General features: G+C 42.6%; 1 protein-coding gene across 2 annotated transcripts in view; it reads right to left on the bottom strand.

Annotated features, from left to right (window-relative positions):
• Window positions 1–13998, bottom strand: part of PIAS1 (protein inhibitor of activated STAT 1) — a 64074-nt gene that overhangs the window by 36654 nt on the left and 13422 nt on the right. For both annotated transcript variants that reach the window (XM_075431526.1, XM_075431527.1), the window contains exon 2: window positions 191–635. In XM_075431526.1, the coding sequence (XP_075287641.1) occupies window positions 191–635 (445 nt within the window). The remainder of the gene's footprint in view (window positions 1–190; window positions 636–13998) is intronic.

Below are 13998 nucleotides of genomic sequence, written 5' to 3'. Positions count from 1 at the left end.
AATGAGTGTTACGTAAGATGTCTCTCCATGTAGAACAATCTGTTCCAAAAGTTACCAAAAATAGCAATTCCCTAAACACCGGTGTGATGCAATATTTAACCAGTTACTGCATTAGCAGCTGAATTCACCCATTACTATTTAAAATAAAAATGAAAACCTTCAAATATTATTACAACATCTGCAACCTTACCTAGGCTGGTAGGTTTTATCAGCTCATCCAACAAGTCATAAAAAGGTAATTTCTGAAGTTTTATGTCAGGATGGACAGGGTGGAGCGCAGATGTGAGATGGGGGAGTTCCAGTTCGCGTTTAGGTCCCAGAAGCGAAACGGGAAGCAATGGTGAGGTGGCAGGGTGGCCATCGTAACTGAGCTGTGGAATGGTAGACGGAGACAAAGCTGCTGGCATGGAGCTCGAGTGTACGCTGGGGATAGATAAGTCTGCAGGTGTCATGATTTTCTGCGGGAACCTTCGCCTATAGAGTTCTTTGATTTTCATTTGTACAGCAGGACTGCAGCCAGCCTTTAACAAATGCAGTGCTTTTGTGAGAAGTTCGTGTTTTCGTCCGTGCTTGTTCCTCCCCGCGTAACCCAGAAGTACTTGCAGTTCAGAAACTCTAAGGCTCATAACCATTTGCTTAAAGGAAACAAAACAAAAAATTAGTATTCAAGTTACATCATCTTAAACACTAACATTAGAATGTGGCTTAATCCCATTAAGCATACAGTTTTTAAAGGCACACCACGACTGCTCTTCCCCCACTGATTATCTGAAGTACAACACACAACAGTACTTGTTCACAGGCAGATACATCTACCCAGAAAGTCTGTATGGAGTGATTTCCAAAAGGATTTCCATTTGCCATACACAAATCAGGACAGCAACGCTGGGGAAGAAACTGAGAGCAGCACAGCTTGCCAGTCCAAAATAAAGCTTGTAAATGTAATTATTTTCTAATCACTGTTCTGCTAGCATCTATAATGTCAACAATTTCTTTTACATCCAACTAGATGAATAAGTCACATATTGACGGTATCCAACTCTCCAGTACTTGCACTTTAAAAAGTGTGCCAGTCCTTAACTCTGGAACCCTACTTGCAGTCCCTCCCTCACTTTTTGCCAAGTAGCGTGACGAATCCACACAGGTTCAAAGGAAAGGAGATAAATGACTGATGGTAAAAAGAGAGAGAAATGTTATGATCCAAATTATGTGAACCCCATATAACCATTACTCCGTTAAAGGAAATTTCTTCCAATTCAGCTTCCTTACTTCTCATATCAGAGCTGCATATTCTGTTTTGGACGGGGCAGTTGGGCTTTGCCTTCTATTAATGAGCATCTTCATTTACACCATCTTTTACTGTCTCCCAATATGGGTGAATGAATCACACTGGTAAGACTTGTAAACTGTTTCACTTCTCCAGGAACTGAGAAAAACACTATGCAATGCAGCGAAACCAGTGACCGCCTGTGTGCACCAAGTCCTTCCCCACTGGTCCAGCAGGAGCCAGGAAGTCAACTCTAGTTGACTAGAGACTAGTTTCTCTTTAAAAACTTCTTTCAGTGCTTGACAGTGACTTGCTTGCCCTCACAAGGCCTGTGACATCAGCCGAAACGATATTCCTGCAGAATTTTAGGTTCCCAAGTAATCACAAGAAAGCAGAACGCTGACAACCCACCACCACAAATGGCTATCTGGATCTTCTGTATGAAACCATTAAATGCCTTGAATATTTTGTAGTCAATCCCAAAAAATCAAATACTTGCAAAATAATACTTGATGTATATATTTGGGACTAAACCAGATAATTCTGCATACTGGAGTTCCACAATTTCCCAGCCACTGAAGGCTGAATAACCAAACTAGCACTTGCATTTGCAAACTATCTTTAAAGCAGAGTACAAATGCTCCCATTCCCTCTAGTTCCTCAAACCGTGCAAAGTATTCAGACACACACATTACTCAAACTATTTTCACATTAATTCTTAAACCTAAAGTGTTAATATTAGAAAGTACACTATTCCTAGCTTTAGTAAAACCAGCCCAAAACTCCTATCGATGCCTCAAACTTCCAGCACCTGCAAAAGATCTTCAATGCTCAGGTATCACAGAATGGTAGTGGTTGGAAGGGCCCTCTGGGGATCATCCGGTCCAACCCCCTGCCCAAGCAGGGTCACCCAGAGCAGGCTGCACAGCACCGCGGCCAGGCGGGGCTGGAATATCTCCAGAGAAGGAGACTCCACAGCCTCCCTGGGCAGCCTGGGCCAGGGCTCCGTCACCCTCAGAGGGAAGAAGTTCTTCCTCGGGTTCAGCTGGAGCTTCCTCTGCTTCAGTTTGTGCCCGTTGCCCCTTGTCCTGTCGCTGGGCACCACTGGAAAGAGTCTGGCCCCGTCCTCCTGACCCCCACCCTGCAGATATTTAGAGGCATTTCTAAGGTCCCCTCGCAGCCTTCTCTTCTCCAGGCTGAACAAGCCCAGCTCCCTCAGCCTCTCCTCGTAGGAGAGATGCTCCAGTCCCTTCATCATCTCCACAGCCCTCTGCTGGACTCTCTCCAGTAGCTCCTCATCTTTCTGGAACTGGGGAGCCCAGAACTGGACACAGCACTGCAGATGGGGCCTCACCAGGGCAGAGTAGAGGGGGAGGAGAACCTCCCTCGCCCTGCTGCCCACACTCCTCCTCATGCACCCCAGGATCCCATTGGCCTTCTTGGCAACCAGGGCACAGTCCTGGCTCATGGTCAACCTGTCATCCACCAGGACACCCAGGTCCCTCTCTGCAGAGCTGCTCTCCAGCAGGTCAGCCCTGAGCCTGTACTGGTGCATGGGGTTGTTCCTCCCCAGGTGCAGAGGTCCACAAGAGGTATTTCCCTATACTGAAATAGGTCGTGTTATTTAAAAGCCCTAAATTAGGTGATTCGTGTATTTAATGAGGTATGCACCCAGACAGATTTAAATAAATGTGCCACAGAACTTCTGCTCTGTTGAACCACATCAACAGAACTGAATAACCTTGCTGCAAGTCTTAGATAAACCTTGCTGCATACTCCCACAAACACTTTGGATGTAACAGGAGCTTCCTGGCTTATTTTTCTGTGAATACCCCGAGAACCTACTTCACACTTTCAACTATGGGACTGTCATGGAGCTACTAATGAGAACAGACAAGGCACTTTGTACAAAACAGAGATGTCTTTAAAGAATAAGGCATTTTAGCTACAATCTGAAGTGTTGACAGCTGAAAAGAAAGTGAAACTGATAGATTTAAAACATGGAAAAACACTATTTATAATGCTTTACAAACATTTCTTCAACAGAACGAGTAGTTGTAGCTGAAAGGTTTAATGCCTGCTACCACCACCATTAAAAGTCACTTCTTGAACAGCCAGAACCTCTCAGAGCTTCACTCTGTTCTTGTTTTGTAATAAACTCATAGGCTTAGCTTGCAAAAAAAATTGAGGATTAAGAAGTAATTAAGCTAACAGAGAAGCTCCTGCTACAAGTTGGCTATTCTCCATTTTTTTAAGGTATAGGCAAGCTGGAAATAAGCACACAGAAAGCAGTCTATCGTGTCGCCAGCCTCACAAACCAAAACAAACAAAATTCCCCAGATCTTCCCCACCCTGGTGCATTCCTCACAAAGAAGGATGAGAACATTTCTATTTGCAACGTTGAGGGCACTAAGAGATACATCGATTAAAAACACGGTCATGGAAAAAAACAGGAATAACGGTCTGCGGGTTTATTACAGTTTCACACTTCGCTGATAAGCCTTTCGTCCACAAATAAAGAGAGGTGATGCCCTAAAACAGCCCCCACACAAACACAGACCCACAGGGTTCTGCCAGTGGATCGTGTCAATCAGTTGCACGGGGGAGCAGAGCCCGACAGACAGCCGTGCTGGCAAAAGTCTCTCACGTCGCTGCAATATGAACGTGAAAATTCCTCTCCCCTCCTCCACCACAGTTGTGTTTTATTTGAGGACACAGCCCAGCTCCACCAGCAAAAGAGCCACTGCCTGCACAAGCCCTACCCAGGCTACCAGCCCTCGCCATGTCACACTGGTACCCTAATCTTAGAACAGGCAGGATAATTATAGCAGGGAAACAAACCAAGCGCTGTCAAACGCACAAAGTAAATACATAAAAAAGCTGCAACTTGTAATTTTTTGTTTTCCTGTCACATCTCACCTTATCACAATTCAAACCCCTTGCTGGCTTAGCTACGCCAGCAAAGCTGAAGGGCAATGACACAAAGCGTTTTGCTTCAGGAAATCTGGCTTTTTTTTCCTGTTGCCTGAAGCAGAGTAGTAAAAAGATCACTCACAGCAGTACAGCTGCATCTGCAGCAACCTACAAACCCCACCACAAACAGTCTGTCTCCCAACAACAAAAATATCCACAATGCAAACAACTGCCCCTACCTCTGGCTGTTTACCAGAATTGGCAAAATGTTTGGGTTTTTCTTTCCTAACACAAAAGAAAGTAACAAAAAAAACCCAACAAAAAATCCCCAACCAAACAAAAATAAAAGCATATACACGGCTACCAAGGACAGACTGAAGGACAGCTTGCAAACTGCAATTACAGATAAGTAGGTGTTTAGTTGTGTGTTCACGTACAGGTAAATACATGTTCCTACAAACATCACACTAGTGCACAAGAATTGATGCTATTTAGCTACAAAAAGGTTGAGCTACCTGTTTAACTTTGGCATGATAAACACAGCCAGCTGACTGCAAGCCAGTTTCGGGTACAACAAATCCCAGCACCGAACACTCTAGGTGTTCTGGGGGCGTTGGGCATTTTGGTACCTGCCGTACCCAGGCTACATCTAAAATACAAAGAGAGGGTGAGGACAGCACGGTACAATAATTGTTCAAAGCGTAGAAGAGTACGAACAAGCTTTACAGAAACTCGACTTACCTCAGTTTAGCAGCGTATTTCTGTTTTGACTCACTGTAAAGACCTTCGCAGAGTTTAGAAGGTAACTCTTAATCTCTAAACACACATCTGACATTTCCTGCTCGACAACACAACACCAACACGTGTTCCTCCGCAAAAGCTGCCTTACTCATGGGGATTGCCTGGCTCGTCCCACACACTCCCCCTCCAGCCCACGGCCCCTCACCCACGGCTTGGGACCGCAGCCCAGCCTTCCCAAAGCCATCGGGGCATTCTGCTGTCTTAAGTCACTTAATTGTACGCATCAGGCAGGAGGGCCACGGAAGCGATGAGGCCAGTTTATTTTCCCACCTCCCAGTTGCTTGTTTCCCAGTCTGTGCAGCTTCTCTCCCGCCAGATTGTGTGAACCCAACCATCTGACGCAGCTCACGCTGCAGCCACACGAGCAGGTGCATCCCCATATTTCTGCGTGTTGAGGAAGCGTTCTCCAGCACCTCACCTGGAAACAAGGATTATTTCCTGCTCCACGCCTACTCCAGATAACCAATAAGGTTTGGAAGAAAATAGCTCAAGGATGCAAAAGCAATCCATGGGCGGCATCCTACGTCACTCGCCTACTTCTCTCTGGTGACTATCAATAGGAAAGGATGTTCTACCCACAGCGCTCCCCTTCAAAAAAGTTGGTGCACTTTTAAAAAAGCTATCAGATATGAAAATTGTTGAAGTCCTCCGAAGTAAAATTGTGTGTAGACACTTGCAAGGTAAGGACAAACAAGGGTCTTCTCCAAGACACAGACAAAAGGACTATTACATAAAAAGCATCAGGCTGCAATGTCAACAAACATTTTGTAGCTCCTGACTCACTAAGTTCTCTCAATAAACAAGCGTATCTGATGGGAGAAATGTGTCTATGCCACACAACAGGACCGTTTGCTTGGTGAATGATGTTTAGCCAGTCCAAGGAAATACTTCACCATGGACCTGATCTTCTAACAGAGCAGCCAACATTCAGTCGTTTACTTTGATTTCTCTCCACAAAGAAAACAGCAGAGATAAATCTTTATTTTTAAAGAATGGTCTTCCACACAAGCCCAGTCATTCCACCCATCAAGGAAAGATGCCCAGGCCGGGCAGCTCCCTGGCTAGAGAAGTCCAGTCGTTAGCAAAGGTTAACAGGTCAGACCAAAGAAAATGGCTTTCAAGAACTGGACCTTGCCTCACTGATCTAAGAAGGTTGGGAATTAAGTTTAAAAGTAAATAACATCTAAGTGTTAGTGCCTCTGAATAAGAAATTCCTTTGATAACCCTGTGTGGCTGGTCTCACTGGCTCGTGATTCAGAGAAGGGCAACTAAAGAGACAAGCGGATTCAGGCAGAGAACATCATTTCTAGACTGGAAAATACACAGGGGCTACAACACTGGTTTGAAACGCAGGAAGACAAGCTGCACGTCCCACTGCTCAAGAAAGGATCAGACACAGGTTATTTGCAGAGATCCAACACCACAGACTGTGAGCCTTCACCTTTTTTTCCCATTTTTTGAAGGAAGGGACTTGCCTGAGAGGTACAAACCAGGCAGCAGTCAGTATTTTTTTTTTCCCCCCACAAATTAAGCAGCGTCCATAGGAAAGCATGATGGACAACACTGAAAATTTATCACAAACCCCAGCACCACAAGATACTGTCTTCAAAGCAGCATACTCATCCATCAGCAGCAGCACTGACAGTCCCAACAATCTGATGAATGCTTTCTAGAAAGAGTATTTCTACATCTCCAGTAATCAGCCCTGAGATCTATCTGGAGAATTTAACAAGTTATTTCCGGATGTTTGTGATAACTAGAAGCTGTGAATAAGCTCCAAAACACATTCAAAAGATTTGCCAGCACAACAAGAAGCATTTGGCTAGATACCACACCGCATTTTGTGCCTAAAGCTATACAACAGGTCCTCCACAATTCTCTAACCATTAACATGAAAGTTAAAGGGCAAAAAAAGAAAAGAAAAAAAACTGCCTCAAACAGCAGTCAAGAGATGGAAGAAGAGAGGAAGTAAAATGAGAAAGAAGAAACAAAAAAACGGGTACTGAAAGGGAGGTCACCCATTTATAATCAGCATTTTAAGACAGTGACAGTGAATTTCTCCTGTTACTAGAAACACAGGGATCAGCAACAGGTTACCAACAGCCTCTGAAATTAAGAATCATTACTACAGAGGAGGGTAAGCCCTGCAACAAGTCACTTCAAAGGTGAAGCGTAAGGCAGAAAACCCTTCTGACTACACGCCGGCACTTTTTTGAACGTTTCACCCGAGGAGCCTCCACACCAACACCCTGCACGGCACCTTCTGCCCCAGCGTCCAGAGGGATCGGCTCCGGCTCTGGCTCGCGTTAAGAGCATGGACACCTTCACACCAGCAAAGCTCTAATGCTGTTTTCAAGGCCAACGCAACTGGAAATTTCCCCCTTATGAAACAAGGAAACTGCTGTTCGAGGAATTCCACAATGCACTTCCAAAAGACAGTTTAAAAGAAAAACCAAATCAAAGTTGTCTTTTTTTCTAATAAAAGCGACCAGGAAGCATTAGATTAACATGGAAACAGTTTTGAATTAATCTCAGTATGCCTCCAACACCCAGCTGTAAAAATACAGGTGAGTTCTTGCATGCTATGAACAGCCCCTTTAACCCCTGCTGTAAATCTTCTGGAGAAGAAAGCTATACCTGAGCTCCATGAGCTCTCTACAGTTACACAGACCGAACTCCTGGGTTCTAAGATTTGTGAAAATGGGAGATCATGAAGTTAAAAATATTCCCATCTTTTATGAAGGCACATTCCCTAGTCCTAAATTCTACCTGCAAGACTCACACAAGGAAGCTATCAAGGCTAAACCATAAAAATTGAAATCAGTCTACCGAAAATCTGCAAGAGGGAGTGGAACGACCAATTCATGGAAGCTCCAGCACCTCGATGACAGGCTGTAACTTCCTGCGTTTGTCTAATGCAACCAAAACACTAAAAGGTTGAAGTCACCATAATTCAAAATGGAGGGGAGGCAAAAGCACAGAAGAACAGTCATAAATATGCAACATACTACAACCTTTACGGAGGCTATTGGTTTTCATCACAAAAAACTCCGCTGTCTCCTCATGCAATGTACACGACGTTTCAGCAAGCAGGGCAACACTAAAAGAATCAGTACAAACCAACGGCAGGTACAAATACTATTTGCCTTTTGTTACACATGCAAGTTGATAAGAGTATTTCTAAATCAAAGAAATTCTATATTTACACAGTATATCAGTGCTCACAAAGAACATTTTGCAATCTAAGCATTCATCTAGCTGGCAATAAAAATATTTTTAATGGATTAAAAATGTGTCAATAAAATGATGTCCGTTCATATACTGTGACAAAAATAGCCTGGACTGACCTACCATTGGTATCTCCATAGATGCAGGCTTCCTTAAGGTCAAATGCTGCATTCACGATTTTCACCAAGTAACATATTTCTTCCCATGCTAGCAGAGGACGTACACTATAAAGCTTACATCGTCAGGTGTTATTTACTTTACCATGCTGACAAACAATATATTTCCTTTCAAAAGACATCTGTTAATACAAACACGATGATCCTTCAGCCAACCTACCCGACTGATAAAGCTCAGGTTCACGTGCCTGCTAACACTAGGAATCTCCAGCATTGAAGAGATCATCTAAAAACTGCAGCAGTTCAGTCTAACGGGCTTCTGGACAGGAGGTCCTGCAATTTCCTACTCTCATCCTTCTGTATTCTGTTCACATAACAACTTACCAAGCATACTATAACCGCTTAGCTCTTAATTCCACAGATCAACTAGTACAAGGAACATTTTTCTTACCTGCTCTTGGCAAACACTGCCTGCTTGTATCTGTCATGCTGGTAAAACCTGATTACTCTCAAATTTAGGAAGTTTTAGTAAGGTCAGAGCAATGCTGCTTCATACATGGACACTGATAAATCTAAGCTCTCCTTCCAGCCCACAGTTCAGAGGCCTCCATCTAATCCTGCACCAACGACACCACCAAGCTCTTAGAGACGTCTGTCACTTACTGGAGACAAGAAAACCCACAGTGATAAAAGCAACAAAATTCACTGAAGGGTGAAAGGATATTGCAAAAGAAAACAGTAAGACAGACCTAGCCCCGCTAAACTGGCTGCTAGTAACAACAAGCAGGCAGAGCTTGGAATTTTTAATATAATCCCTATGTGTTAAAATCTGTCTTACATTTTTTTGCAGATGCCTGTGGTATTTTGCTATGCTATCATATAAATGAAATATCTTCTAAAAGCCCTGACACATTTATACTGGCAAACGAGGCAGGTGATTGCCCCCCTAGACCCCCACTCCAGCCCTTTCCCTAGAGGTTTTTTCCTCTGGAAGAGAGATTCAGCAGAACAGACTGCGTGCCCACATCCCCAGAATGCCACTTCAGTGCTTGAACACTTAGATCTGTGGGATTTGGGGTTTTTTTTTTCCAATATGATGGCTTGCAAACCCCATCCCGCACTGCCTGCCTGCCTGGCTGCACATTAACACTGCCGCAGCAGAGAAGTGGGACGGGCAGCTGGGGCAGTGACTTGCTCAGACTGTAAAAGCTAGATTTGTTGGAGAAAGTCTGCCAAGACTTTAGTCATGTCTAAACTGTATTTGATTTAAAGTCAGTCACATTTTCTCTTAATCCGTAACAAAAGTTTTACTGCTCTCAAGAGATTTTATTCACTAGGTGAACTGTATTATTAGTTTTGGTATTAAATAAGGTTGCTGACACAGTAGTAATCTTCATTTCAGTTCTTGGAGACTCAAGGTTTTTTTCCAGCCACACTCAAACTTAATTGTCCCTAGTGTATTTATCTTTACGGATGGGAATTATTTTCACAGAGCTATGCGTTAGCATGATTTTCATGACAAGTAATTGCAGAAATACTAGTTTAGACAATCTGTGGATACAAAACAATGTGCCTCACCAAACACAAACAGCTTACACCTAAGTCTAATAATGAAGACAATTATTTTCAGCTATTTGGGAGAGGGTCAATGCCAGACAAATTTGCTTTTTATTAAGAACGTTCTTATCCTTAACTAAGCCTTTCAACTGGCTGACAGAAGAGCTAATTCCTATGCAATAAGCTTCGGTGGAGCCCAAGCCAGCCACAGACACAGCTGTCCAAAGAGCTTGCTAAACACAGTATGTGTCCTGTTCTAATCTCTCTAACAAATAACACAAAATGTCTACATCGGTATAATCAAAATATAACAACTTATACAGCATTCAATCATAGTCTGAAAGATTGTCTTTTTGTATAAAAAAAGAAAAAACTTAGGACCAAGTCGTCTCAGCGATGATACAGGGAGTCACAAACACACATTTATTTCCCCTCCCTCAGCGATTTTAAAAAAAGAAAACATACATTTTATAATATACAATTAAAACAAAAGCAATGGTTACATAAACAATCTCGCTGATTTGGGATTTACAGACATGGAGTCTACTATCTGAGAATCCTTTTAGCCATTATTTTTCAGCAGAACACTAGAGAATCAAGCTTTAGTTACTTTATCTAAATATCTAAAATACCTGCATGGAGCATATGTAGATTCTGGAAGTCAATTTTGAAGCAAAGCTGGAAAAGAATGTACCTGGAATTCCATGAATGTACTCACACTGCAACATGGACAAAGAGGCAGCTTCCAGAACCCCTTCACAGCAAGACATACAACAATTTCAAGACCTACATTCTTACATTCAGTGTTTGATGCTTGCTTGCAACAGTTATTTAACTCTGCTGTGTCAACAGACAGTATGTCTTCATATGTGTTAGCCAACCTAAGAATCCCTTGATTAAAACAAACTACTGCCATAATAGATGCATATTTTCCTCCGAGATTTTTTTTTAAAAAATCTTTTTATTTCTGTACCTTACAGAACTGCAAAGTGATATATTCTCCACATGCCGTAAGTTATCACCCAGTGCTGAAGAGTTAGCTGTCCACTACAAACAAAGAAACATTTGCTATTTAATTAGCTTTAAATGAGATAACACTTCAGTGTATGCGATTATACAGTCATATATACCCAAAACACTTTTTTCCCCTCATTTGTCCCATTTTCTACAATGCAGCACAAAAGACAATGTCATCACTGACTATTCTTCTAGTACCTCAAAAAGTTTTAATAAACAAATCACATTAAATTTGGACATTGACTGAACAGCAGGCTGAAGCCAGTACATAATTGAACCTCGTTTCCCTTAAAAGTAACCAACTGTTATCTTAATGCCCCTAGACAAGGAAAACCGAGAGCACGGCAAGCTGGAGTGAGGCTTTTTGCAAGGGCCTGTAGGGATAGGACAAGTGGTGATGGCTTTAAACTGAAAGAGGGGAGATTCAGATCAGATCTCGGGAAGAAATTCTTCACTCTGAGGGTGGTGAGGCTCTGGCCCAGGCTGCCCAGAGAAGCTGTGGCTGCCCCCTCCCTGTCAGGGCTCAAGGCCAGGTTCGACGGGGCTCTGAGCACCCTGGGCTGGTGGAAGAGGTCCCTGCTCATGGCAGGGGGGTGGAACTGGATGATCTTTAACGTCCCTTCCAACCCCAACCATTCTATGAGTCTATGAAAACCAGAAAACTGCAGTTGCCTGTTCAAAATCCTCAATTAAAAAAAAAAAATTAAGCAAAAATGACACGTAATAAAATAAGAGTTTTCTGTTAGACTTAGAAGCAGCCCTTCTCACAAAATTCCCTTCCAAGAAATGTATTCCCAGGCTTTGTGAATTACACCTAAGAAGAGCAATTCTGAGACGCTGAGCTCCATCACACAAGCAGGATCCATCCACAGAGCTCAGGACAGCAACAGCCGTAACTCAGACAGGGCCTCAGCTGCCATCGGCCTGGTCACTGGGTACCAGGTACCAACATCACCTTGCTCATGCACTGTCTCACAAGATGCACGAGGATGTTTGGTAGTGCTTTTGTATATTCCCGTGGTTACAGATAAAAGACTGCAACAATAGTTAATAATATCTAGAACAAAAACTGGGGAGGAAGGAAAGGCGGAAGGAAGGGAGAAGAACAGGAAAATTAAGAGATCACATAAAACATCAGGTATGGGAAATACTCAATAATTTATCACTAAAAGATTTCCCTTTCCAAAGAAAGAAGCAGAACGCAAATTAAATAAATCTGCTGATGACAAATACCTATGAAATACACTGGCCAAACACCCTATTCTCTTCTAATACTGGTCCACCAAGAATATTAGTTTATTACTACTAACAATTAGTATATCACAGAAACAAGCAATGGAGCCAAAAATTCCCACTGTGCCAATAAGCTGAAAACAAATACTCCATCATGCAATCATACAGGCATCCATATAGTCTTCTTAAAAAAAAAAAGCTGGTCATTCTGCACATAATTTATTTCATAAGGTCTTCAAATTCATGTATAGAAATTATAGAAGGGAGCCAAACTACACACTTTAAGTAGTCATATAGCAGTAAGTCATCTAGATGAGCTAAAAGTTTGAACAATATTAAGAAATTTTCCTTTTACATTACTGTTCCTCAGAGCTCGCGTAAGACGCACCACACAAATCAAGTATCTTCTCACCAGTTCTGCAACAACTGCCTAACACAGCATGCAACCGAGGGAAACCCCAAGTTTCACACATCAACGTTCTCACAGCACAGATTATCTTAAGTTGGCCTCTACTTTAGAGCAGAATTGATTCCAAGCACGTTCTAGTGAAGCTCTTCAAAAACATTCTGTCAGTGCAGTTTTTCTAAATCTTCATGCAGTGCAGGCAAGAGAAACATTTTCTCTGCGCAAGTCACCCTCCTCTTTCACAAGGCGACACCCATTCTCCTGCCTTTCCTCTACTTACTTTGGAAACAAAGCCATTGCTACAAAGCAGAGGAGATGATCGGAGTTCTCTTCACTCTGCTTGCTTAGCCCTAGCCCTTCCTAGAAAAAAAAGTCCTAGATGTTTGCTGGAGACCAAAACAGGACTAATAGTCCTTTCTCTGTTCCTTAGCTATTAAATACTTTCTTGTTTAAGCATCACCATTTATCCGGGAGCCACTTCTCTGCTTCCCGTGTCTTATCCATCAATAGCGCACTGGCTGTAAACAACACAATGATGTAACAGAGACAAGGCTTGAGGGAAAGTAATACTTTTTATTATATTTTGAGAAAGAACTTGCACATCTGAAGTGTTTTTCAACCATATCAACTGGTCTAAGAAGAATTATTACCCCTTTACATCTTACAGAAACATCCACCTGTGAACCAACTCCAGCACCAGCCTAAAAGCAAGCCTTGCCTACCCTAGCTCATTTTCTCTCTCAACAAGGCGTCTACAATAGAGAGCAGACACGTAACAGCAAACTGCTAGCAAGGAAACTCTGCGTGCACCACATGTGGCCACCCACCAATTCAAGAAAAGTCAGTTTTTCAAACTCTGAAGAGCTATTGTCTGTCACGGCACAATAGGAAACGCAAATTATAGGTCTGACTATTTATAGAACAGTTAAATGGACATGAAAGCCTAATTTATTCCTAACTGTACAGATGCATCAAAAAATGTAATTATTCATTACACGCAACAACTTGACATAGATTTAATATTTACATCATACACTGAGACAGATCAACTTCAAAGGGCCATAATACATTTATTATTATAGAGGACAAATCAGCAGCTGGGTAAAGAAAAAGCCTCCCTTACGGCACTTGTCCAAAGCCAGGTGAAAATACCGGCAGTCAGAAGTTCACCTTCTGTTTCAAAAATCTTACTATGTCAGGACTCAACCTAGTTCCCACCGAGACGGATTCAGGATCCCAGGTCAGTCAAGTTAATGAGACATGGATGACTTCTTTGGCTGCTACTCACAACACTAAAGCATCAGTAAGGCTGTCAAGAATCACACTGATTTCATTCCAAGTACCAGCACAGCTTGGAAAGAGAGCAACGGGGCAGCAGCGGTGCCAAACACTGAATGCATATCCTGGGCAAGACATCTAAAAGAGGCATGGGGACAAAGAGAAAGCAGGAAGCTCATTTT

Source organism: Opisthocomus hoazin, chromosome 10 (assembly GCF_030867145.1).
Source record: "Opisthocomus hoazin isolate bOpiHoa1 chromosome 10, bOpiHoa1.hap1, whole genome shotgun sequence".
Taxonomy (NCBI): domain Eukaryota; kingdom Metazoa; phylum Chordata; class Aves; order Opisthocomiformes; family Opisthocomidae; genus Opisthocomus; species Opisthocomus hoazin.
The sequence above is the reverse complement of the archived record's forward strand: the minus strand, read 5'-3'. Positions and strand labels throughout refer to the sequence as shown.